This window comes from Eptatretus burgeri, chromosome 13, assembly GCF_056783735.1.
Source record: "Eptatretus burgeri isolate ZD-2024b chromosome 13, Ebu_testis_v1, whole genome shotgun sequence".
NCBI classification, from domain to species: domain Eukaryota; kingdom Metazoa; phylum Chordata; class Myxini; order Myxiniformes; family Myxinidae; genus Eptatretus; species Eptatretus burgeri.
Genome location: NC_140973.1, coordinates 50,493,347 through 50,518,273, shown reverse-complemented (window position 1 = coordinate 50,518,273; position 24,927 = coordinate 50,493,347). Strand labels below are relative to the sequence as shown.

Below are 24,927 nucleotides of genomic sequence, written 5' to 3'. Positions count from 1 at the left end.
GTAAGTTTGTATAAAATAGATATCCTTCCAACTTGCCACCGATGGAAGAGTGACAGTCCTTGGAAATACACGTCATGACTTAAGATTATAATGTTGCAGAAGCTCTTTTGTTCCATTGCCTTAACTTAAGAGAAGCAAGTTGGAAAGTGGGAGCACCTCCCTCACTCCCCCCCACCCCCCACCCAAGAGTGTGGAGCCATATTCCAATGAGCTCTATGTGATGAACTCATTGAGGTTCGAAAATGCCTTAGTTATACAGAGACCATCTAGACAGCAACTAGCCTTTGATGCCAGGTTCATGACTTGATACTTACACGAAAGGTTATGTCAGATAGTGATTCCGAGGAGTTCCAGGACTGTACCTCTTCTAGTGGCTGTCCAAAAATGTGAATCCTTGTGCAGAGAGAGTTGGAGAGAATGTGATGTGCCAGCATTGAACACCACTTTAAAAGTAACTGAACAGTAAGTTGTCAATCTTGTCCAGGTTAGACTAAAGGGATTTCACAGCAGCTGCCTTTCACAAGAGTGATGTATCGTTCGACACAAGGTGGAGTCACCAGCAAAATTACAAAGTTGGTTTTCAAGAGAATCAGATTGGTCATTGATATAGATCAAGAATAACGTAGGTACTAATAAACTGCCTTGTGGAACCCTGGCCTGAAAGGAAAGATCCTAGAAAAGGCCACTATCAAAGGCCACCCTCTGTTTTTACTTTTAGAGCAAATCAATGTATGAGAGTAAATCAACAACAACAACACATCAGAGGCATGGAACCGACAGCTTCATTCAGCATGGGACTACATGTAACACACATTTGTATATTACAACCTCTCTACTTTGGCCATGGACCTTAATGACAAAGGGTGGCAGGCAGAGTGATGGTAAAACAAAGTGAAATAAAGAACTAGCCAGGATCTGAGAAATAAATGTTGAAGAAATGAGGAGATGGGAGGTAGGGGAGAAGGGCAAAGGGAGAGGTTGACTATTTAAACTGAACCAGACTGGTACTTTATGAATGACTCAGACTCTACTCTGGCTCTCTGGTCTGCCTGGGTATCTCTCAGCAGCCTTCTTTTGTGGTATCTTAAGTCCTCTGGCAATAATCAACGCCTTTTGGGGTATGACCGCAGGTGGTAAGGAGTTTGGAGGATAATATAAAGACAAAGGGGGAGTGGAATGAGCAAAAATGCAGATCTGTGAGCAACGTGGCCACTGCACCAAATACAACATCATAAAACACCGTCCACAAAGGCTCTTCCACAAAAGTTTGTATGCAGATGTATCATTTGGTCATTTACAGTATTCTGCTATGCTAGTGACCCAAAACATCATACAGTCAGTGTGGTTTGAATGGAGTTCACGTCACAGCACACATTTTTCCTGGGAGTTTGACAAACATCCTTGGCTAAATGTTCAACATTTTCTCAATACTTGTGCTAATGAGAACTTTGAGATGCAAAGTGTTGAAGAGGCAGCTATTTCATGACTATAAGTGGATGTCAGATAAAGTCTTTTCCATTGTTCCTGAGAAACTTGATACTTGAGATGAAGCAGCATGTGAGAATAATGGCGATGGACTGTGGGGAGACAGGCAAACATGGACAGGCTTTCATGAGACATTGAATATGAGCAAAAGTACCTGTCACCAGTGACAGGAAAAGTTTCAGTTAATCGAACCATTTAAATTATTTCATGGACATAAAAAAGGTTAATTGTGTTGCACTCTTGGTTTCACACTCAGCCAAATCTCTGAGCTACTGAAACCACCCAGTGTGAAATGGTGGTGCAACATTGGGTGGCAGAGGTTGGATTTGTCTAAAGAGAGGGCACCTCTCCTGGTTCCTCCCTCCCACCCACCCTCACAAAATAACAACCTAAATGAAAGCAGATCACACAAAAAGGGGAAACAATACAAGCTCGTGTGAAAAGAAAAAATAATCGCCCCAGATGACACCGACCGAGGCACCGCAAGGCATCCACTCCTTGGGGCTCACACTTTGTACTTTGATCCATCACCAAGTTATTACAAAGGAGAATAGGATGTTTTTTTGTTGTTATGTGTTTAGCAGAGTGAGTGTGTGCAGAATGAACTGTGTACCGTAACATGGGGTAGCTCAGGTGACTGAACACACGCATGCACACACACACTTATTTTTCTTTTTTGCCCATGAATTAACACTGTACGGAATGCAGGGTAGAGCAGGTGACTGAACTGCGAATGTAAGACCTCATCGTTCACGTCACCTTGCCACATTGCTCACTCGGCACTGCCACATCGTAAAAAGACGAGTGTGAACCCCGTCGCATCGCTAATTGTGGAAAAGGGGGGATCTTCTTCTTCTTTTTAGTTTTATGTTGTTTTCAGAGTTGTGAGGCTGTATAAACGCCATGTGATTGAAGGAGCCTTTAGATAATTCATAATATTTCATGGATTTTCCACTCATTTAAAAATTGCAGAACCACCTTGCAGTCGGTAATGCTTCTGGTTGAAAGGACCGAAAAAGTTTGGCAGATCCGACATGACAATCACCACCTCTTTAATACTTTGAGATAGATGCAATCCTCTTTATCGCTTTGCTGATCACTCCACCCTCTGCCTTACCATCTGTCATCCCTCTGATCGGCAAGCAGCAGCTTCTTCGCTTACTGCAGATCTGGATAAATCACAAACTGGTCCAACACGTGGAACATGTCTTTGAATCAGGACAAATGTCACACTCTCACTATGTCTCTCCGAAAGGACCATCTGGAACCCCCCCCCCCCGCCCATCTACTTTCTCAACAAACCTCTTTGAAGAAGTCCTTTCATTCAAGCTTCTAGGCATCACTATCTGCCATGATCATTCCTGGGAAAGCCACATTTCCAAGCTGGCCTCCAAAGCCAGTCGCTGACTGGGCATCCTCCATTGTGCAAAGTCCTTCCTTGGCACACCTGAGCTTCTGACCTCAAACAAAGCTCTCATCCGCGGCCTGATTGAGTACTGCTCTCCCCTCTGGGCTGGTACTCCTGCCTCACACCTTTCTCGGTGTCACGCTGTGGAAACCAAGGCATTTAGGATCATTGGTATTTCCCGCGATGAAGCTGAGTCGCTGGTTCTCTCACTCTCTCACTGCAGGAAAGTCGGTGGTCTTTCTTTCTTCTACTGTCTCCTCTCCAGCCTCGTCCGCCTCCCCACCCCCCCACTCTGTCTGTGATCTGTCCCCCCTCCCCCCCATATTTCCGCAGGATGCTCAAGGTCCACCAGCAACCCCCTTCTGGTTAAACTATCAAAATCAAGAATCACCGCTCACCTTCACTGTTTCATTCTGCTTTTTCCTCATCTCTGGAACAAACTCCCACACTCTCTTCAATCCCACTCTTCCTTTCAGATCTTCAAAACAGCTGTTCACCACCATCTCTTATTTTCCCCCATCCAAAACCATGATCTTTTCTACCCCCATTAATCTATGCCAAAAATATTACAAATTTTCCATAAAAACTAAAACATGGTTCAAATTTAAATTTGATCCCCAAAATAATTTTATGCCTTAAATGGGTGGGATTTGTTGTGCCTGGCACCACTTGTTATATTTTGCAAAAGCAAAAACAAACATCAAATCACATCAATGAAGGAGTGCTCTGCTCCTTTTTGTTTTTACTAACACGTGATCTGGTGTTGGATGTGTGTGTGCTTGTTGTTGTTTTTGTGTTTGTGGGACATGTACACGGCTGGTTTCATGCCCAGGTTGGGCATAATGAGGTGTTGGTTGTGCGAGTGTTGGGGTTCTCGTTGGGTGTTGTGCACATGTGGATGTGGTGTTTGGGATTGAGTGTTGTTTGTTGCTCACCCTATCCAGCTGTTTGCACCATCCAGTTTTCACCATTTGCATCAGAGGTGTGTACTGTGTGGGTATGTCCACCGTCTCCCCAGTTAGGTTTAGGGTTAGTAAAAACAACAAAGAGCGAGCACCCCTTCAATGATGTGATTTGATGTTTGTTTTTGCTTTTGCAAAATAAAAAAGCACTCCTCCATTTGACCTCGAGCACCAGCACATGACCGGAAATGAGCGGTCGTATCAAAATATAAACCGGACAATGTGCCGAGGCTCGGGGTCTATTGTGCCTGATGAAGCTGGCTGCGAAGCCGGTGAAACCCTGCCCTGAGACCGAGTCCGCTCTCACTTTTTTGCTCAAATTAGCAGAGTGGATCGAGTTTTTACTTTTGGTTGGAAGCGCCTTCTTTAAAAAAAAATTTATATATATATATATATATATATATATATATATATATATATATTATGCATCAAACCATGGTGTCTGTTTGTGCGTTCATGTGTTCATCTTAGGCCAAGAACAATAGCTGAAACAGACCCCAAACCAGGAAAAAATTGGTAACAAGATGAAATTTTGAGGAATGATCCATAAAAGTATGTTAAAAAAAAAAAGATATCGAAATTCTCAGAAAATCCTCCTTGTGCTAACTCGGGAATTCAAGATGGCGTCCAAGACGGTAGTCATTCTCTATTTTATCTTATATCTTTATAACCAGACATGACAGAACTGTCAAAAGGTTGTTTAAACCCAATTTTTCAGCCACAAGGAATGCAAATGATCACACTTACATAATTAAAAAAAAAAATCAAAACCTCAATATCTAAGATAGCAGGCAAGATGGTGGTCATTTTCTGAAAAATTATAATCATCGTTTCACACAGTTTGTGTATGACAATGCTGATTTCAATGCAGCTGCAGGTACTGGTCACAATACTTTCCACAGTATGGGTGGCATAGCTTGTGTAACTCCACCTGGCACAGTGGATAGCTCACCTTTAAAATACACAATCAAAATACCATCTGTTGAAACAGTTGGCACCTTTGGACACATTCCTATAAAGACATGAAGCAAACTTGCTGTTCCTGTTCTGCAGTCTGTTATAATAAGGCCCCTCAAGATTCATGAACTCCAGTGTCTGTGCTCAGCAGCTGCCATAGACTACCGTTGGGTTGTTGGTTATATTCTGGAATTAGGCCAATGTCCTTCATGGAGTGGCTTCATGAAAACGGCAATGAATAGCGACCAATATGGGGGAACCAGAATATAAGTCCTCCCCTTCATCAAACTTGACCCCACCAATCATAGCATTATTTACACTGCATTGAGCTTTTCACAGAAACAGTGTGAAAAGCATGGCCTGCCAATATGCCCAGTCACATTTGACCAACCATTATACATAAAGGCTGCAGAATAGTAGCTGCTGCACAAGATCTTGCCAAAATCATTATGTGTTTGGGTGGATTCCATCTCCTGATGTTTTACCTCGGTAGCATTGGCTAGATTATGCCAGGAAGTGCGCTAGTAGAGCTGTAGGAAATGCTGCATGCAAAAGGATCAGTTGCACACACGTTAACCAGTCATGCCTTCTCACATGCACATCTTGCTAACATTTTTTTTCCTCAGCAGCCCTAATTTGTGTCTTAATGGAGACAACTGGCTGCATGGACAATATCGACAAAGATCACGTGGAGAACCTTTAAGAAGCCCTTCTTAACCAGGAACAGAACACCATTGATGTAGCCGAGGAGCAGTGCATCAAACAGTTAAGCCAGATCATTTCACAACTTTTTGATCGGGCCGAGAGTCGGAACAGAATTGGGAAGCTCTGGGTGCGGTATATCCGACAAGTGGCCTTCCATGTTGTGCTGAAATTTGTGTTGAAAGCACAGGGGACTTTAATCTCCACCTGTACTGTATAAGGGAAATGATTCCACATTTCCCTGCTGCACGGCATCTTCCTTACACAAAGTCTACCCAGCTGTGTCTGCAACAGATGGAAGCATCAGAGCAAACAATGCCAGTAGACAACTACACACTATTTACAGAGAAGGACTACTTTATCATCCATCATCCTGATGAATTCTGTTGTGGAAACTTCTCCAACCAGACCATCAAACAATTTTTGATGCAGATGCTGAAAACATCTGGAGGAATGACACATGGTCGCAGTGTCAGACAGTATGCTAATAAAGTGGGCCCATGCACTATCATGCTGTGTTACTCTCTGTGACGCACTGGAATAGTTCACAGGAGTGCACACCGATACCTCGGAGCAACAAAAAGACTTGCACCCAAGCACCCAGTCAAGGGACAACAGGGATCATGCCATCTTTGTGCAGTGGCTGGAGGCACACCCACAATTTGGTGGATCTGAACCAGATCACCTGATGTCCCTTTCGATTGCCATTGTTGTAGATCTGTGAACTGTGATGATGCTGTAGAAATTGGTCATGCAGCAGGATCACAAATGACTGGCAAGAAGTTCACAGACATCACGCTCCACCGTAATGACAAAGTGAAGCCTAACGGTGCCATGAGTAAGACCATCAAAGTCAGGGGATAAGATAGTAGTCAATTCAAGTGTCTTATTCAACAAAATCACATGTGTTCTGAATGACAGGTCTGAGATGGGAGCGTTCTTGACTTATGAACTTGCTCCTCAGCTACCTTCCCTTTTCCATGATGGTATGATATGGAAGCCAGCAAAGAGTTTCCAAGGTGTCCTGTTGAAATCATTGATTGTCCAGCAATCCAAAATGCCGGAGAATGGCCTTTTGTTTGAGATGGTGGTCAGCTACTTCAAACAGTTGTTTGGCCACAACCATCCACCTATTGTGGTGTGTGTCATTCCTACATTTCTACATATTGAAGCATCATGGTGCTGGATCACCTGTGGTGTTTGATGGACATGGTAGCACCACGTCAATAAAAGTAGCTGAACAGAGATGGAGACCCCAGAAGTGGACATCCAGTGATATCATGTTTGATGATAGCATGCCAACCACCACTACCCAAGCAGCATTATTGGCGAACAGTAACAATAAGAAGAAACTGATATAGGCTCTACATGAAAAGATGCTTACTGCTGGCATATGTGTCAAGCAGGCTGAGGCAGTTGCAGACACACAGATTGTCTCAACAGTGCGAGCCGTAGTAGAGTCAGAAGTGTTGCCAGTTGTTGTTGTTGGGACAGACATCGACATACTAGTCATGCTGGTGGCTCAGGCAGTCACGATTACAGACAATGTACATGTTATTCCACAGTAACCCCACAACATTGTACAACAGTCTTGAAATTCAGCATTCCATCAGAGACACCAACAAGCATGATGTTTCTACATGTTATGACACATTGCAGACACAGACAGTATCACGGCCTGTCGTCATGGCAAGTGCAAAGATTTCAACATAGTACATACAAAACAGGACTATGACCTGTTGGCCACCTTCACAAGGGCTGGAAGCACCCATGACAAGGTGAAAAGTACAGGAGAAAGCTTAATTCTCAAAGTGTATGGGACCGACAAATTTAAATCGCTTGATAAATACCGCAACATAACATACAAATGGGGAATCGGTCGAAGTCCCCCTTGTTTGTCATTTCAGCTAGCAAGTCTACCTCCAACTCGCCATTACCTTTCTTGGGCAAACCATCATATCTAAATTGGCCTTCAAAGCCAGCTACCAGCTGGGCATCTTCCATCATGCAACTTCTTTCCTTGGTTGACAACTGAACTTTCATTTGCTTACTCTGCAGCTTGATTGAATCTTACTCTCCCTTCTGGGCTGGTGGCCCTGCCTCACACCTTGCTCAGCTTGACGTTGTAAAAACCAAGGCCTTCAAAATCATTGGAATCTCCCATAAAGAAGCTGAGTGTCTGGGGCCTATCAGTTTCACATCACAGACAGGTGGGTGGTCTCTGTCTTCCATCACCTCCTTTCTGGTCTTGCATTCTCTGTCCTTTCCATGCTCTGTCCAGCTTCCCTCCCCCCCCCCCCCACCAAATTCTGCAGGGTGTATGTGGTTTGTCAGTAATTCCTTCCTGGTGTAACTTCCAAAATCCAAACTCCCTGCTCACTTTCACTCATTCGTTCCTCTTTCTTTCCACCTGTGAAACCAAGTCCTCAGTCTCTTCAATCTCATTATTCCCACCAGGGCTTCAAAATGTCTGTTCACCACTCTCAGGTCATCCCTCATCCATAGCTATGATCTTTTCTATCCCCATTAATTCTTCCCAATCCATCCTATTTCCAGGTTTCCAGCTTTTCCTTCCACTTTTGTGATTGCAAGTTTGCAGCTGTATCCATCTTATTCATCCCATGTCCTCCGTTTACTCTCATTCTTTCCCACATCCCTCGTTTCTGAAAGTCTCCCTCTATTTTGTTGCTCAACCCTGCTGTGTATGTGTCTCCCATCCCTCTTCCTACAGTTCTTTCAATTCCGTTACCTCCTAGTCTGTTCTGTATTCAATCTCCTCCATGAGCCTCGACTGTGTATACAAAACGGCCTTGACTTGATGTCTGAATCTCCTGGAGATGACCATCAATCACGACTGTTTTCAGGCTGATATTTCAAAGCTTGCCTGTAAAGCCAGACAAAGTCTGAGGATCGTCCATCATGAGGATCCCTCAGCCTGAACCCACGATGCAAAGCATTTTAAAAGCAATGCTATGGAATACATTGGGCTGGAACTCTTGCCCCACCCCCACACCCATAATGCTTAAATAACAGAATTTGAGAGTTCACATCTTTAATAAAAGTACCTGCTCTTTGCTGGTATTTTTTTTTTCTTCCAATATTCTCAGTTGTTACTCCATCTGCACTTTCTACAATTTGTCCCTGATCAAGTCTGCTCATTTCATTTAAATCACCAACTGCTCATTTCTTCAATGTCTACCCTGTTACTCAAGGTTTTCAAGCTTTACTAACAACTCATGTCAAATATTTTGCCTATTAGTGGTGTCTTCCACTATCGACGGATAGCCAGGTTTTGGAAAACTTTTGCTGCGATAGTCATACATGCCTCCACACCATCATCACACAGTTAGAGTGCAAAATAAACTTTGACCGACTTGGACAGCAAGAGGGCATGAAACTTTGAGCAAATTGGCATCATTGCAAAGACAATCCATGAACACGTCATCCTTATCTCTAGGGACACTATAATTTACGCTACAATGGAAATTTGGACAGCAGAGTGTAAGTCAAAGTCAAAGGGCGGATGAGCTCCTTGTGAGCCAACGGCCATCCATATCTAGTGCCCAACTGTGTCTGTGGACGTCCTCCTGCAGTTGGGTTATTTTTTATTAGGAGGTTGGTGGCAGGATTTGCACTCCGGCCACCGTAAAACCCTTCATTCTGCAAAACACAAAAACGCAAAAGAATCTGAAAACCCACTCCGTGGGAGTACCTCCTGTGCAGCGTCCCTTCGCAGGGCAGCTCACCGGATGACGGGATTGGGGCAAAGCCTTCAGGACCCCCAATCTTTGATGATAGGAGGGAAACCACGGGGTAACATCCCTGGGTCAGATTGCGGGAGAGTGTGTCGGAGTGGTGCTGAGGTGTCGTCCACCAGACGGCGGTCTCCTTGGGTTAACCTGAGGCGGTCCCTTCGGGTGGGTGCCTGGAATGTCCTATCCCTAAGAGAGGATGATCACCTGTCTCTGTTATCATCTGAGCTCAAGCGTTTGGACATCGGGATTGCAGAGAAATAATGGTGGGTGGTTACACCTACTATTGGTCTGGTCGCTCTGATGGTTACCATTCCCAAGGAGTTGCTGTAGCTGTGTCCAATAAGCTGACCCCAATGATAACTGAGGTAACACCGGTCAACGAGCGTATTATAAGATTAAGGATTCGTCACTCCTTAGGTGTCATTTCCCTGGTCTCTGTTTATGCTCCAACTGAGGCGAGTGATCTCACCGTGAAGGATGCATTCTACGCCACACTCGAGTCTGTGGTTGATCAGTGCCCCAGACGAGATACAATTCTAGTCTTGGGGGATTTCAATGCATCGACTGGAACTGATAGGGATGGTTATGACGTGTGTGTTGGTCCCCATGGGTCAGGAACTATGAACCAGAATAGCACTAAGTTCCTTGACTTTGCAAGAAGTCATGGACTTAGGGTGGCTGGTTCATGGTTTCAGCGCCCACAAGCTCATCGCTGGACTTCGAATTCCAACGCTGGCGGTGTGGCAAAGGAAATTGACCATGTCCTCATTGACGGTCGTTGGAGGATGATCCAGAACTGCAGGGTCTACCGGAGTGCTCAGTTCCTCAACACTGACCACAGGCTTGTTGTAGCAACTCTAAAACTGCACCTTAAATCCTAGAGAATGGTAACATCCCAGCCAAGGCTGGATGTTGGCAAGCTCAGGGATGAGAGAGTAGCTGAGGAGTTTGCAAACAGGCTGAGTGGACACTTGGGGGGTCTGGGTGCTTTGGGGGGTCCTGAAGAGTTGTGGAGTGCCTTCAAGACCACCGTCCTTGATGTTGCCGGTGGATGTCTTGGAGTTCACCGCAGGGCAAAGAAGAATTTTGTCTCTCAAGGGACACTGGATACCTTTGACCAGAGTCACAGGGCCAGGCTGAATGGCAGAGCTGAGCTGTTCAGGGAGCTGAGGCGTAAAACTGTACGTGCACTGAGGGTGGACAAGGAGGCCTATGTGTGAGGAATCTGTCAGGGGGTAGAGCATCACCTGTGGACAGGTGATTCTCGTCCTGCTTACAGGGGAATTCGCACATTGCGTTCATCCAAGCCCATCCCTCGGAGCACTGCAGTTCGAGCAGAGAGTGGTAGGCTCTTGACAGAGGAGTCTGAAGTGAAGGCCCGCTGGGCCGGTTACTTTGAGCGGTTGTACCAGGCTGATCCACCAGCTGTCGAGTTGGACGTCAAGGGTGTTACAATCCCTGTTGCTTACCCTCGAATCAACTGTGGTCCACCTTCGCTTGTGGAAACACGGGCTGCGGTGAACCAGTTGAAATGGGGCAAACCTCCAGGGATCTGTGGCATCCATGTTGAACTTCTCAAGGCTGGTGGAAATGCTGCACTCGTGTCATTGCATGCAGTTTTGTGCTCTGCCTGGAACACAGGCATCATCCCAACTGACTGGAAGAGGGGCCTTGTTGTCCCTCTCTGGAAAGGGAAGGGTGATCGCCAAGACTGCAACAACTACCGAGGGGTGACGCTGCTCTCAGTGCCGGGCAAGGTCTTTGCTCGGATAATTATTGATAGGGTTCGCCACCATCTGCTTGAGCACCAGCGTCCAGAGCAGTCAGGCTTTACACCAAAGAGGTCAACGATTGACCGTATCCTTGCTCTTCGTGTCCTCACCGAACGCAGACGAGAGTTTCAGCAGGGGCTGCTTGCAGCCTATGTTGATCTCTGTAAAGCGTTCGATTCAGTGAATCGGGATGTCCTCTGGAGGATTATTGGTCTTCGTGGGGTGCCACCAAAACTGAGCGATCTGATGTCTGAACTCTACTCTGGTACTGAGAGTGCTGTGAAGTGTGGTGGTACCATCTCTGACTTATTTCCAGTTGTAACTGGAGTTCGTCAGGGGTGTGTACTGGCCCCCACACTTTTCAGCACTTGTCTGGACTGGATTTTAGGGAAGATGTCGGAGAGATCAAGCTGTGGTGCATCGTTTGGGAATGTCAAGATCTCGGACCTTGATTTTGCAGATGATGCAGTCATCTTTGCGGAGACTTTAGATTTCCTTTTGGGGGCCCACGAGGTGCTGAATGAGGAGTCGGAGCCGCTGGGATTACGGGTTTCTTGGGTTAAAACTAAGATCCAGGCTTTCGGTGACATCTTGGATGCTGCTGTCCTGTCTGTGTCTGTGGTGAGGAGGTTGAGGTCGTGGAGAGATTCACTTACCTTGGCAGTGATATTCATGTCTCTGCTGGCTGTGAGTCAGAGGTCAATAGACGTCTGGGTCGGGCCTGGGGAGTCATGGATTCACTGGATCATGGGGTGTGGCGCTGCCGGTACCTGTGTGGGAGGACGAAAGTCTGAGTCTTCAGGTCCTTGGTACTTCCAGTCTTGCTCTATGGATTCGAGACTTGGACTCTGACCAAGGATCTGTAACAGAGACTTAATTCCTTTGGTACAAGGTCTCTTCGGAGAATCCTTGGCTATCGCTGGTCGGCTTTTGTGTCCAACGAGCGGTTGCTGAGAGAGACTCAGATGAGATTTGTTACCTGCATAGTCCGTCAGCGTCAGTTGCGGCTGTATGGACATGTGGCTCGTTTTCCTGACGCTGATCCTGCTCACCAGATTCTCTCAGCGAGGGAGTCTCATGAGTGGAGGAGGCCAGTGGGCTGACCACGTGCCTCGTGGTTGCATCAGGTTGACCATCATCTCAAGGAGATGGGGATGGGCCTGGCATCTGCCTGGGGGATGGCCAGACGGAGGCCCCTGGAGTACCGGCGGAAAGTGGACGCAGTGACGCGCTGTTCTGGCACATGCTCCCATACCTGACCTGAGAGTATAAGTGTGGACACAGCTCCACTGAAGTTGACCCATGGTTGGGATAGCCCATTGATATCCTCCCTCAAGACAAAATTTCTAGTCAAGAGAATGTACTGAATAGGCCAAGTTCAATGTGCACAAGCATTCTACTTGCAAAAAAACACATAGTTCTTACCATGACCCTTGATGTTTTATACGTTCTTTCCATGACCCTGTTGTATTGTGTTGTTATGGATGACTGCAACACTTTTATATTCTTGAACAAAAAACAAAATGACTTTCATTTATTCTAAGCATCAGTGTATTCATACAAAATCCTATAGTATTGGTATATGCTTTTCATATGCCCAAAAACTCGCAAAGATAACAACAACCGTTTTTCATATGTCCAATAAAGGATCTGTACAATCTCTACATCCATTATAAACCCTTTCTGATTCCTGCCTGTACCTGAATTAGTGCCACGGAGAAGGCCAAGCTGATAATAAGGATCAGCTTTTTGCCGGCCTCGTCTTCAATCTTCCCAATGCAGCCAGCAGTATAAATGTGTTTCATAACGTTAAAGTACGTCTTCCTCTGCATATCTGAGCCACACAAAGTGTTCACTACCTTTGGAGGAAGCAGAATGGAGAGAGCACGGTGGTTTGATTGATTATCATCGAAATGCACACTTTGTCATGGCTTTACTGCAAGTTGTGCATCTCCTGTCCCTCGCTTTCACAGCGCGCATCTCTTGTTCTACATTTATCTAGCTCCCGCATCAGAGTCTGGTATGAATTTGCTTTTTAATGGAAAACTTTTACCGTGGTTTTGTCGACTCGAAGGCAGCAGGAATAGGGAACGCCACATGCTTCGAAGGACCTGCTGTTCCTTGTGCAGTTAAAGTATTTATTCTTGAGCCAGTCAGTGTAACTCACACCTCCACAGCACTCAAACTGCTCATCACACACGTTGGGATTAGGGAGGTGGGGGAGGAGGGGACAGTGTCAGGATATATAAAATTATCATGACAAAGTAGGGTTGAAGAAGAGAATATACAGGATGAAAAAAACATTTTACCATCGTATGAAGTCATGGTCTTACTACCTTGCTTCATGATACTATGACCACCAGAATACATTAGTTTGACAATTTTGTTCTAATGTTTGTAATTATTCTTGGAAATGAAAATTAAATGGCTCTTCATATCATGAGTTCCTCGAGGAATCTTGAGACCCTCGACATTTTGTTGTGGTCCTGGGATTCCAACCACACCGCCAAACTGCTAGACGGAAGGGGGGCAACATTGATAGACAACAGCACCCTACAGTCGCCATGCCACCTCACCATCTGGTCTACATACCAAGATGATGCACAAACCTTCATTAGTGGGAGTTAATAAAACAAACAGTTTATCAAAATACTGTATTAGCGTGTTATAATTACTGGTGCGTGCCCATAGGTGCAGCTTTGTTCCTTCGCTCTCGTAAACGACGACTGGATTGGGGCATTTTTTCAATTAGATCAGACCAACCGTATCATAAATGGCCATAACTTGGGAGACACCTGGGAAACATACTCAGGTCCCCAGTGTCAATTGTGACATCATATTAAACGAAGAAGAAGAACTGTGACGCCCCCTCTCTCTCTCTCTCTCTCTCTCTCTCTCTCGCCCCCCCCCCCTCCTTGGCTATAATGCTGCTATTTCATAGCTTGCATGTGCCATGGCCACCACATCGCTTGGCACCTTTCATAACAACTGTTGATTCTGGATAATAACTACTGTTGATTGCACTGCGATACCTCCACTATCAAATTCCCAGTGTGTCGCTACCTTTAACACAGCCCTGGCACGTCGTGGGAAAGTAGATTTTTGCAAAGGGTGTTGAGTGGAAAAATTCACAAAGACAGATGTGCACAGGGGATGTCATAGAGTGTAGCAAGTGGGGGATGGACATAGGCCTTAGAAGCACACTACTCAACACTATCTTGTTAATTACAACAATGACATCACATTTTTTCTGACATGCACTGTGGAATAACTATTATAATCTATTCCTCATTTCCACCTAAACCATTTCCATAACAATATTATGTTAGCAGAATTTAAGAATATTTGACTCTCAACTTTCCCCTTCTACCCCATACACTTTCATACACTACATACATTTCCTTCCCTTTCCATGACTCATATCCTCTCAAACCCCCCATCCCCAAATTCCCTTATTTCATGTCCTACAGTCTTGTTATTCCATTTTTGTTCTTATTGTAGCCCCACTCGCTTCTGAAACACTTCCTTAACTGTGCACAAAGTACATGCTCCCTTTATATAATTAATAAAATACCAATAATCTGAGTTGATTCAAGTTGTGAATGGTGAGGTGTATTATGACATTCATAATAATCATTGTTCCCACATCACAGCTGTGGTCATCTGAAGTCTAAATTGCACAGCAATACCCCGACAGAGCATCTCACACAAGTCTAATATAGTGAGATGGTGGTGCATAAATGAACGATTTGATAACTGATATTGCGAATAACATTTTAAACAACACTTGGAAAGGTAAAACAGTATTTGAGTAGATGCTCACCTCTTCCTGAAAGTAGTCAATGAGGTTCTGCAGATCTGGATCTTCTCTGTATGAAACAATAGCTTTTCCCACCATTGCACTCACCTGAGCCCGCACCTGATTCAACACATGGTCATCAATGAGTCAGCCTTCATGCGAGACATCTCATTGTGCACATATTGGTTTTCGTCCAGCTTACCCATTGACAAAATTAAGTACGTAACAGAATTATTATCATTTTAACAATAATTAAATGTGGTAATTATCAATACATTTGCAAGAACTGTAAAAAAACAACAATCCTTTGATAGTCTCACCCCGAAGGGGATGCGAGACAATTGCAACGTGTGTGTGTGTGTGTGTGTGTGTGTGTGTGTGTGTGTGTGTGTGTGTGTGTGTGTGTGTGTGTGTGTGTGTGTGTGTGTGTGTGTGTGTGTGCGCGCGCGCTGATATATTTTCACTTTAAAATGGTTTCTTCTGTAACCGCTTGTCAAACCGATACGGAACATAGGAGGGAATCCCCATGGAGAATATTGTATTGCTTACTCTGACATTATAGGTCACATAGTATGGTCACACAGTCACATTTATTTAATCTAAAATATTAGATTAAAGGAAAAAAAATTGGACATCATTTTCTCTGAAACCACTCAACAATAAAAATTGAAACGACAGATTTCATCAACTCTCCATGGGGTATATAGGCTTATAGGGTGATAATGTCACCAGTGAATTGTTATTCCAGCCATAATTGGTTGAATTGAAATCCTTACCTGAAAAATCTGAAACTTCATATATCTGATCTATGAACCAATGCGAGTGAAGAATTAAACTTATGATATTCATAACCCATGCTATTAAAGAAAGTGACATAATTGGGTGCATGCATGAATGATACGGTTATATGGGCCATAACAGCAGTGGGCCAAAATAGTAGCATGTTCAGTTAACGATGGAATTTTTGTCCAGAATGAACATGTGAGGTGTGACCATGTGCTCTACAAGTGCCGTTCTGGTTGTCATTGAGCATCTTAAAGGGCAACTGACAAGGTAATGATCGAATGCTCTCTTCATACTTTTTTGAAAACAAAGATGGAGGAAAATAGTCACTTACAAGATTTTGAAAATAAATCACTTGATCTAATCATTATAATTGAAGACATGTAAAAAGGTGTTCTAGGAGATCACTTATTTCATGCTGAGCCGTATTAGCTGCAGGCATCTTACAACTACTGTGATCCAAGCAGTGCACTGCCTGAAAGGTATATTCTAAATGTAAATGGTAAAGGCTAGTTCAAAATGCAATGATATTTGTCCCCCCGCCAACTCCCCACATCAATATATCCATTTGACCATCTCAAGGTAAGTATTCTTGCTGGAAGGGGATCATACAGTTTCATTATCTACCGAATCTGGAAGCAAAAGTATCAGTGTCACAGGCCTGCACACCTTGGATTTGAATATGAATCCAGCCATGCCAGCCACACACTGAAGCAAGAAGATTACCACAAGTACACCTGCATACTGTACAGACACATGGAGGAGAGGTGGGATGGCATGTTGGTTTACAATAAGTTTTCTGTAGGTCATGGAAGAGTATAAAAAATGGATTCCATTGTAGTTATGAAAAATATCTGAACAGAGATGATAAAACAATCGATGAGCAAATATGAACAGCTTCCAATTTTCAACAGCATATTTAAAATTGACTGACTCGATAACCCCTTTGAGTCTTGGTTCGATTTCAAGACTGACTATAAACTGCTACTCTGGTGGATCGTGGGCAGGACAGGTCAGGTATGGGAGCATGCACCAGAGCAGTGCGTCGCTGCGTCCACTTTCTGCCGGTACTCCAGGGGCCTCCATCTGGCCATCCCCCAGGCAGATGCGTGGCCCATCTCCATCTCCTTGAGATGCCGATCAACCTGCTGCAACCACGAGGTCCGTGGTCGGCCCATTCTCCTCCTCTTCACCACAAATTATAACCTCTTCACCACAAATGCGACAGTACTTCTCCAACCTCACGAGAACCACTACAGTCCAGGAGTTGCCAGGTCATTGCCGGGTCATCGCCGAGTAATCGTCAAGTCCTCAGTGCTCAGCTTCCACTGAATTTTGCAGCCAATCTTCGCTAGCATTGACATTTACAGACTTTCTCATGCTACGTCAAGCTATTATCTCACACGTTCTGGCTCTCCCATCGACTGTCTTGTCTACTGTACACACACAAAATAAAAGAGCAACTGCAGATATGCACCTCCTTCACTCTTCCTCTTCTACATCACACTTGCACCTCATTGCACCTCCCACTCATGCACCTTAGACACCCCAGTTTTCGTTCCTCCTCCCACTAACCCCACCCCCTTTCATAAACGACTGGGAAGCGGAGGTCTGTTGGCCATGCAAGTTATTGAAAGAGGTCGGAAACACCTCAACTGCCTCTCATCTTTCTTGCTCTCTAATTTCCTCAGGTGTGTGTCTGATGGAAACTGTATTGTTTGCATGAGTTAAGATTGCAGAAGTTTTTAATATCAGTTTAGCTCTGCCCTGTGCATATAACTGCATTTCTTTTGCCACACCCCACAAAACCTTGCTTTCCCCTGTTGTGCATATAGCTGAAATAAAACCTTTCATTATTGTTCACATACTTTTCCTCACTCTCGCTTTGGAAACAAATTGCTAATGTTATAAATGTACTCAGCTCGTTCTGTCTTTTCCTTCATTTGTCCAGTGTGATCTGCACGTTAGTTTAGCCGAGAAGTTCTGCCCCATTAATTTGCTCTTATTAGCCAGCGCACACTCACTGTATAACTTGGCAGTAATCTTGGTGTGCACTGAGGACACGAGAACGCCCTCGGTTTGGCCGTCCACAGATAAAGTATCATGCAAGGTAGTGTGACCTTGCCAGGATTGGCAGTGCCGATCGGCGGTGTTTGTGGTTGCTTAGCAACCTGCAGGTGTGCGGAGTTATCTGTGCCTGCTGGCCTCAGGACCGGGCATTCGGGAAGGACCTAAGTTCTTCCCCTCATGGTGAGCCTCAAACCCTGAGTCCGTAACAATATACGAGTAGGGGTATTCAGTGTTGCCCGATGCTGTTCTAATCTTTTTAGCATTTTGAAGAAATCAAATTTTGTTTTTTTCGAATTTTTTGTGGGGGCCTAAATACATCCCTATACCCACTAAAGAATGGGGTTGAGGATCATTAAATATTACCTTTCACAAAGCTACAAACGCTTAGGCTTTGTAAAGCAATGAAAAAAAATATAACTTTTCTTTTTCAAAAGATTTCTTTTGCGTAAAACACTCCCAGGCTTATATTCGGGCCTCTATGACGATGGCCCAGTTGCATAAAATTCCCTCATCCTTAAGGAAAGATTCCCCTTAAGGTGCACTGTAATACCTTGGTGAAGGATTTCCTTGAGGGCTGTTGGTTAAACAACCCTTAGGAAATCCTCAAGTAATGTAGGCAACCAAACAGGTTAGAGATAGGAAGAGGTGTCCAAAAGCTCAATGGTGGTGAAGCGATCTACAAACTGGATTCAGGAATAGACAGAAGCACGAATGGAGGCTTTTCTCAAGCAGAAGAGAGACAATACCTTGTTTAGTTAGTTCTACGATGTGTACTGTTGAAGTACTTTTAAGTTTAATTGCAACATTATAACTATAAATAGTGTATAATTGTTAACAATCCCTCCATTTGATAAGCCCTTGGTCTACAGGATAAACCAGCACTTCCCTGAATCGAACGAGGCCCCACACGTCTCTCTATGATGTGGGATTGACGAGTTATGCACCTAGTAACACACCGCGTTCAATCTATTTATTACGTACACAGCTGGCCATTTTTCTTGGGGCAATTGTCGGTATCAATTGAATTGGTATCTAAACAATCTGAGCATGAAGTAATAAATGTTTGCAACATGAAGATACCACGACACGAGAAGCACGGACTAACAACTCATTCACCTGCACCTGCAGTACCTGCACCAGAACGCACATTTACATCAGCCCTGATATCACGTGTGAAATCCCGTGGGATTGTCAGTTCGATGGAGTTTATAAATAAATTATTTTAAACATATTGTTGTGGAAATGACTCCTGGGAGATCAAAGATCCTTCGTATAATTCTAGTTATTCCTTAGTACGTGTTTTAGATCACGGTAATATCATGATAGACATCAAGCGGGTTGAGGTGGTCTCCGAAAACATGTTATATATTTTATATACAATATCAAGGCTCGTATAAGAGCTAATCGTCCTCTTTGTGACCAATTTCCATGAATAGCACCACTGGGAAACTCAAAGGTTGGTTGGTGTTTCAGGCCCCGTTGTGGGGGTGGGGGGGGGCTTTCCAACCAAGCCATTCTTCAGATGAAGCTTTTTAACCACAATCCCCCTCCACAACTGTAATTCCACTGGCTTTGCTGCATTCCTCAACTCTCTCAAAAAACATGAACTACCCCTCAACAGCTTTCCATACCAAGTGCAGCAAAGTGATGTTCTCTCGCAACGAGCCCAAACACCCACAGAAGTTCACCGCAAACATCATGGCACCAACAACTATAACCACGACAGCAGGATCAGAAATCAAGCGACTCGCACTGCCCTCTAGGTGGTTGAGGTCATAAAGTGAAAGGAAGGGGAGAAGGGAGACAGCAGAAGAGGTAATCGTCCAGAACAGCAGCATCAATGTTTCCAATTTTTTGCAGATGAAAACATTTATAAAGCAAATGCATTTATATTTACAAATCAAGGGTCATGATCGTGACTCAAACAAAGTTGTTCCAAAACTGCAGTGTGCACAACGCAATGCAAAAGTGAAGAGGAGGAACCCTCCATTAAAGTTAAAAATGGAGTTCCTTCACAGTTTTGCTCTTGTACTTGATCCACTTGAAAACATTTACAGATTAAGATACTCTACTGTGAAATGTAAAAATGAAAGCTTATGTCAAGCCGCATATTTGAAGAACTAAACAGCTAAAAAGTGGGAAATTATCCTCATCACTTTCATTGTTATCGTCAAAAAGGCAAACATCAATCAAACAATTAGTCGAGGAGCCAACTCTCAAAAGGGGGCGAGAAATAGGGCTCCGGAGCACACCGAGTACACAGAAGGTTTGGCTTCATATTCTGTTCGGGTGATACCTCAGGAACATTTTCAGGAACCGAATGATATACAGTTAGATTGTGCCTCGTGTTGGCTTAGCGGCGAGGGCGGCTGGCTTAGGATCCCAGGGTCCTGAATTTCAGCGCTGTTTCCACTGAATTAACACAGGGTGGGGTTGACTCAGCCTGTCATCCTTCTAAGGTCGGTGGAATGGCTACTGGTTGAGGGGCACAGCATCAGTGGCACAGCCGTGCTTCTAAGAAATGATAGCTACCCGGCAGCCAAGCTGCCATACGCAATAGCAAAACAGAGTTGGATTGTGGTATAACTTTTTTTCTCCAGTTTGGTTTGTGAAAGGTAGGGGGGGGGGAGTTCATGCTCGGAAAATGCCATTTTCATGCATTTGGACTAATATAAGATGGTGCATGTGTTCAAATGACCATAAAATTGTTATTCTCTTTCCGATTATATTCAACTCAGCTCTCAACCTCCAATATCACTTCCTTGTTCAGGTGCCATCACACTGCAAATGTCTCACTGTCACAAGTTATTTGGAAAAAGAAAATAAACTCACCAATGGTCTTTTCCACCCTGGCATAGACCCCAACAGCAATGAACAACACACTTATGACCTGATATGACGGAAGAAACAGCACAGGCAAGTAAGTATACCATTGAGTAGCTTATTTGCTTTGTTTACATTGCCAACTGGATTTATTATACCTCATTTATTATTTTATTTCACCAAACGAACCCATTTAGTCCGCTGCAGGACAAAGTTCGAGAGAGAGAGACTGAGAGACTGAGAGAGTGAGAGAGTGAGAGAGTGAGAGAGTGAGAGAGTGAGAGAGTGAGAGAGTGAGAGAGTGAGAGAGTGAGAGAGTGAGAGAGTGAGAGAGTGAGAGAGTGAGAGAGTGAGAGAGTGAGAGAGTGAGAGAGTGAGAGAGTGAGAGAGTGAGAGAGTGAGAGAGTGAGAGAGTGAGAGAGTGAGAGAGTGAGAGAGTGAGAGAGTGAGAGAGAGACAGAGAGAGAGAGAGAGAGAGAGAGAGAGAGAGAGAGAGAGAGAGAGAGAGAGAGAGAGAGAGAGAGAGAGAGAGAGAGAGAGAGAGAGAGAGAGAGAGAGAGAGAGAGAGAGAGAGAGAGAGAGAGAGAGAGAGACCGTGGGAATCAAACACAAGCTAGCGAAGAAAAATAATCAAGTCTTATAACCAGTTGACCAAACATAGGCGCACTTCAACATTCAGGCATTTTAACTTGTATGAAAATGTGACCTAAGGAAAGGAAGAGTCAGTGAAATGATTACCTCTCAATTGTAAAAGCCTGAGGAGTCGCTGTACGAAAATCACACTGGACGCAAAGGTAAGAATGTTTGTCGAAGTACAAATTTCAGAACGAGAAATGTATTCTTGTCGCTTGTTCAAGTGCAACACGAGGTTTGGGGGCGACATCATTGAGCATGCATTTCATGGGTTTTCATACCCATCATTACTGAGTGTTGCTGCTTGGCTGACAGTAACACCCAAACCTCGTGTTGCACTTCAGCAGACTACACCAACTCTAACGAGTGATTATACGATCTTGTACGACCTGAAGCTTGTGCTTGAGAATACAAGCTGTGTTGCTTAAGCTTGGCTGACAAGCTGTTATAGGTATAGTACCAGTACTATTTTTTCTAAACTTTTCAATGTTCCCCTTATGGAATGGAGTGTGTTGGAACCTATTTCCACCCATCACTGTGACTTTCCGATTAACTAAGCGCACTTAGAGATCATTGCATTGCAGTGGACTTGAACTTCAAAATGTTAAAGACTAAATTGAGACTTTTCCCCCCTCCCCACCCCCCACAAAAGTCGAGTTACGAAATAGCTGGGCAAGAGAGGGTGAAAGGTCAACATATTGACAATAGAGTAAAGTGAAATAGGTGCAAATAGGTCGCAGACAAATATAACGAAAACGACCATGCACATTGTGGAAGGAATAAAATAAATTACATTCATGTTTCATAAATTTCGTTATCCTTTGTTTTGAACAGTGTAGAATAAGGTGTTACTTTTGTACTGGAATCAAATTGACTGTCAGTAAAATCTCTTTTTACAGTCTTTTGATCTCCAGAGTGATGTCGATGATATACAAGCAAGAAAAAATGGTGTCTTACCAAATCTTTAATGTGCTTTATCTCATTGAAATATATTTCCAAATTAGTACATATTTCCAATGTTTAAATGAAACTGCTCTGCTGCTCAAGAGAAGGACGCTTTGCTGCTGGCATCTATTGCCTGGTGGTAATAATTAAATGAGGGGGGGAAAAAGGGGGGGGAGAGGAACAAAAAAACCCTACAAAAACTACCAAAAAACAAATACAATTCTTTTTAATTTCATTAATTAAAAACATTTTTTGCATTTTCTTCCTTGGATCTTGTGTAGATGGGTTGGTGTGGTGTTCGTGCAGACATGATGGGCTGAATGGCCTCCACCTGTTGGATTTCCTTGTTATTCCTTATTAAAGGCGCGTGCAATTTGCACCTGTACGTAGACCGTCAAACATCCCCACGCACCCCACTTACCCCACTTACCCCACTTACCCCACTTACCCCACGTACCCCACGTACCCCACTTACCCCACTTACCCCACGTACCCCACTTACCCCACTTACCCAGAGGGAGAATGATAAAAAAAAGAGGATGTATTTGATGGTAAGGTGCACCATCTTCGACGTATTGTGAACCAGCATGGTACAGTCGCTTCTTCTCCGGTATTAAAAGTCAGCTGAGCGCAGGAACACGAAGATGTACGAGTCTGAATTGGACAGATGGCCGAGGGAAGACTGTAAGCATGGGGACAAAGAGCAACACTTGTTTCCTCATACCTCTGCGAGGCTGCTTGTTCCGACTTGTCTGCAACATACCAGAGGAAACGAACTTTACCTCCAAATGGAACTATACAAATGGAACACTGAAAAACAAAAACAATGCCCAACCCAGGTCGAAAAACCAGTTAAAACCAGTACACATTTTCAACTGGTCTCTATTGGTTCTAATTGGTCTTTAACTGGTCTCTATTGGTTTCAACTGGTACCAGTTAAATTCAGTCAGAATTCCAATTTCCCAGTTGAAAAAACCAGTAGCTCATATTTGTACCAGTTAAAGTCTTACTGGTTCCAGTTGATACCAGTTACAATGTACTGGTCCCAGTTGATACCAGTTGCAATGTACTGGTCCCAGTTGATACCAGTTAGTTAAATACAATTGTATTTCAACTGGTAATATATCACTCTATTCCAATTTCCATATTAAAACCAGTAAGAAACCAACTGGCTTTACTGGTACCAGTTGGCTACTGGTTTTCAACTGGTACCAGTTGACCAGTAAACTACTGGTCTTTACTGGTTTTTTGACCTGGGAAGTTTAATGCATTCACATTTACAAGGGAAATACTTCAGCCTTGTCCATATATATATATGATGTGAAAATTCACCCTCATCATCATTTTCCTCCTCCGTGAATGTTTTAAACATTTTAAACTTCATTGAGAGAAACAAGCAAGTTTTTTTTAGTTTTTTTTTCCCCCTCATTTTATAGACTAAGATAATTAAACGTAAATTATGAGGAAAATTCATCCTGATTCGATTTTCATGAGGAAAACTGGGTCAAATTAAATGTAACTCATGAAACACGTGTTCAGAAAAGCTGTATGTGTATAATGTATTTATATTGTACAGATTCGAGTATTAATCTGGTCCGCTGGTTGCATCGCTGCTGAAGTGCGGTGACGCTGCAAAGTGAGATCTGTATCTCACTGTGGTGGTCTGGCCAGGGTGCAGCAGTGGATAAACTGACTGATTGGATTCACCCGTTGCTGATGCAGCGAAGGCACGACGGGTCAAATGACCTTCTCCGGAATTGAAGGACGTGCATGCGCAGGATGCACTTCAGTGACGACGACTTCACTTGAGTCGAAAGGAGTTTTCTTTTGTTGCTTGTTTCGTTGAGGAGGAGGAAGGACCGAACATGCCGCTCGTGCTTGGTTACTGGGACGTGCGCGGGGTGAGTGTTTCTGGTCGCACGAAACGTGGACGAGTTTATGGGAATACAACGAGCGGACTTGAGGCAGATTTTGATAAAATCGAAGTATAAAAGCGACGGCTTGTTCACAAAGTTACAGATAAGACCGAGAGGGTGAAGGTCGTTTTAAAATCGATGTTTTATCCTGTTGAAGGGAAATGTCGCTTTTTTGATCAGTTTACTCAAGGAATCCCAAATACCATTTCGGTTTGATTTTGCTGTAGATTGGGCAAGAAGCGTCATGTTTCATACCTTTGGCAAATTGTGGATTTTTGACTGCAGACAAAGGTGGCCATCTTTGTTACAGCTGGATGGGGATGGTTGCCAACTCGACCACTTTTCTTGCCAATAATGAAAATACCATCCACCCATTCGAACCATACTCTGTGCAGAGCGTCGGTACTGCCGAAGCAGTCTCCTGGGCTGTTGGGCACAATCCTGGACGGGTCGCCACTCTGTGACAGAGGATACTCGAATCATCCCAGCCAGTGTGACCACTCCTCATTTTCATAAATGCCAAGGTGAGCCAATGAAAAAAGCCAAGAATTCACAAGTTTCGGAAAAGCCCATGATAATAGAAAACCTATACGCCAATAAAACCTATAGAAAACCAAGACGCCATGGTGAACAACGAAGAGCCAAGATCTTGTGAAAAAGCCAAGGAGTGGTCACACTGATCGCAGCAAACCGGTACTCATTTTGCTGACCTCAGAAGAATGACAGGCTGAGTCAACCCCACCTGGTGTTAATTCAATGGCTGAGCTGGATTTGAACTCGGGCTCCCGAGGATCCCAAATCCGCCACCCGAACCATTAAGCCCACACCAGGCATGCAGATATTGTTTTCACAAAATAATACGTCGCATTGAATTTTTTTGATACATTTTCATGTGACCACTTAAATTCAGGAGGAAA

General features: G+C 44.0%; 2 protein-coding genes across 3 annotated transcripts in view; one reads left to right on the top strand and one right to left on the bottom strand.

Moving 5' to 3' along the window:
• Positions 1-764: 764 nt before the first annotated feature.
• Positions 765-22,789, bottom strand: TSPAN33 (tetraspanin 33). Of its 2 annotated transcripts, XM_085850660.1 has the most exons (8): positions 22,606-22,711; positions 20,526-20,583; positions 19,325-19,452; positions 16,293-16,367; positions 14,865-14,960; positions 13,095-13,226; positions 12,742-12,900; positions 765-1,577 (listed from the first exon to the last, which is right to left on the bottom strand). In XM_085850660.1, exons 1-8 carry the CDS (start codon positions 22,681-22,683, stop codon positions 1,500-1,502), a joined length of 804 nt encoding a protein of 267 aa, XP_085706786.1. In that variant the 5' UTR covers positions 22,684-22,711; the 3' UTR covers positions 765-1,499. The 2 variants fall into 2 exon arrangements, with proteins under 2 accessions (XP_085706786.1, XP_085706787.1); XM_085850661.1 differs by lacking the exon at positions 12,742-12,900 and having other exon boundaries at positions 22,606-22,789.
• Positions 22,790-23,743: 954 nt separating this feature from the next.
• The window catches only part of LOC147014447 (glutathione S-transferase Mu 4-like), a 28,397-nt gene continuing 27,213 nt past the window's right edge, over positions 23,744-24,927 (top strand). Inside the window, exon 1 of the mRNA XM_085850662.1 lies at positions 23,744-23,995. Coding sequence (XP_085706788.1) covers positions 23,960-23,995 — 36 coding nt within the window. The 5' untranslated portion in view covers positions 23,744-23,959. The remainder of the gene's footprint in view (positions 23,996-24,927) is intronic.

Excerpts from the sequence above, each read along its gene's own strand:
- TSPAN33 (XM_085850660.1), bottom strand. The coding sequence starts at position 22,683 with ATGCTGGTTCACAATACGTCGAAGATGGTGCACCTTACCATCAAATAC. Across the intron at positions 19,453-20,525 it reads CAGGGTGGAAAAGACCATTG|AGGGCAGTGCGAGTCGCTTG; the intron begins GTGAGTTTATTT and ends TCAACCACCTAG. Across the intron at positions 13,227-14,864 it reads TTGACTACTTTCAGGAAGAG|TTTGAGTGCTGTGGAGGTGT; the intron begins GTGAGCATCTAC and ends TGTGATGAGCAG.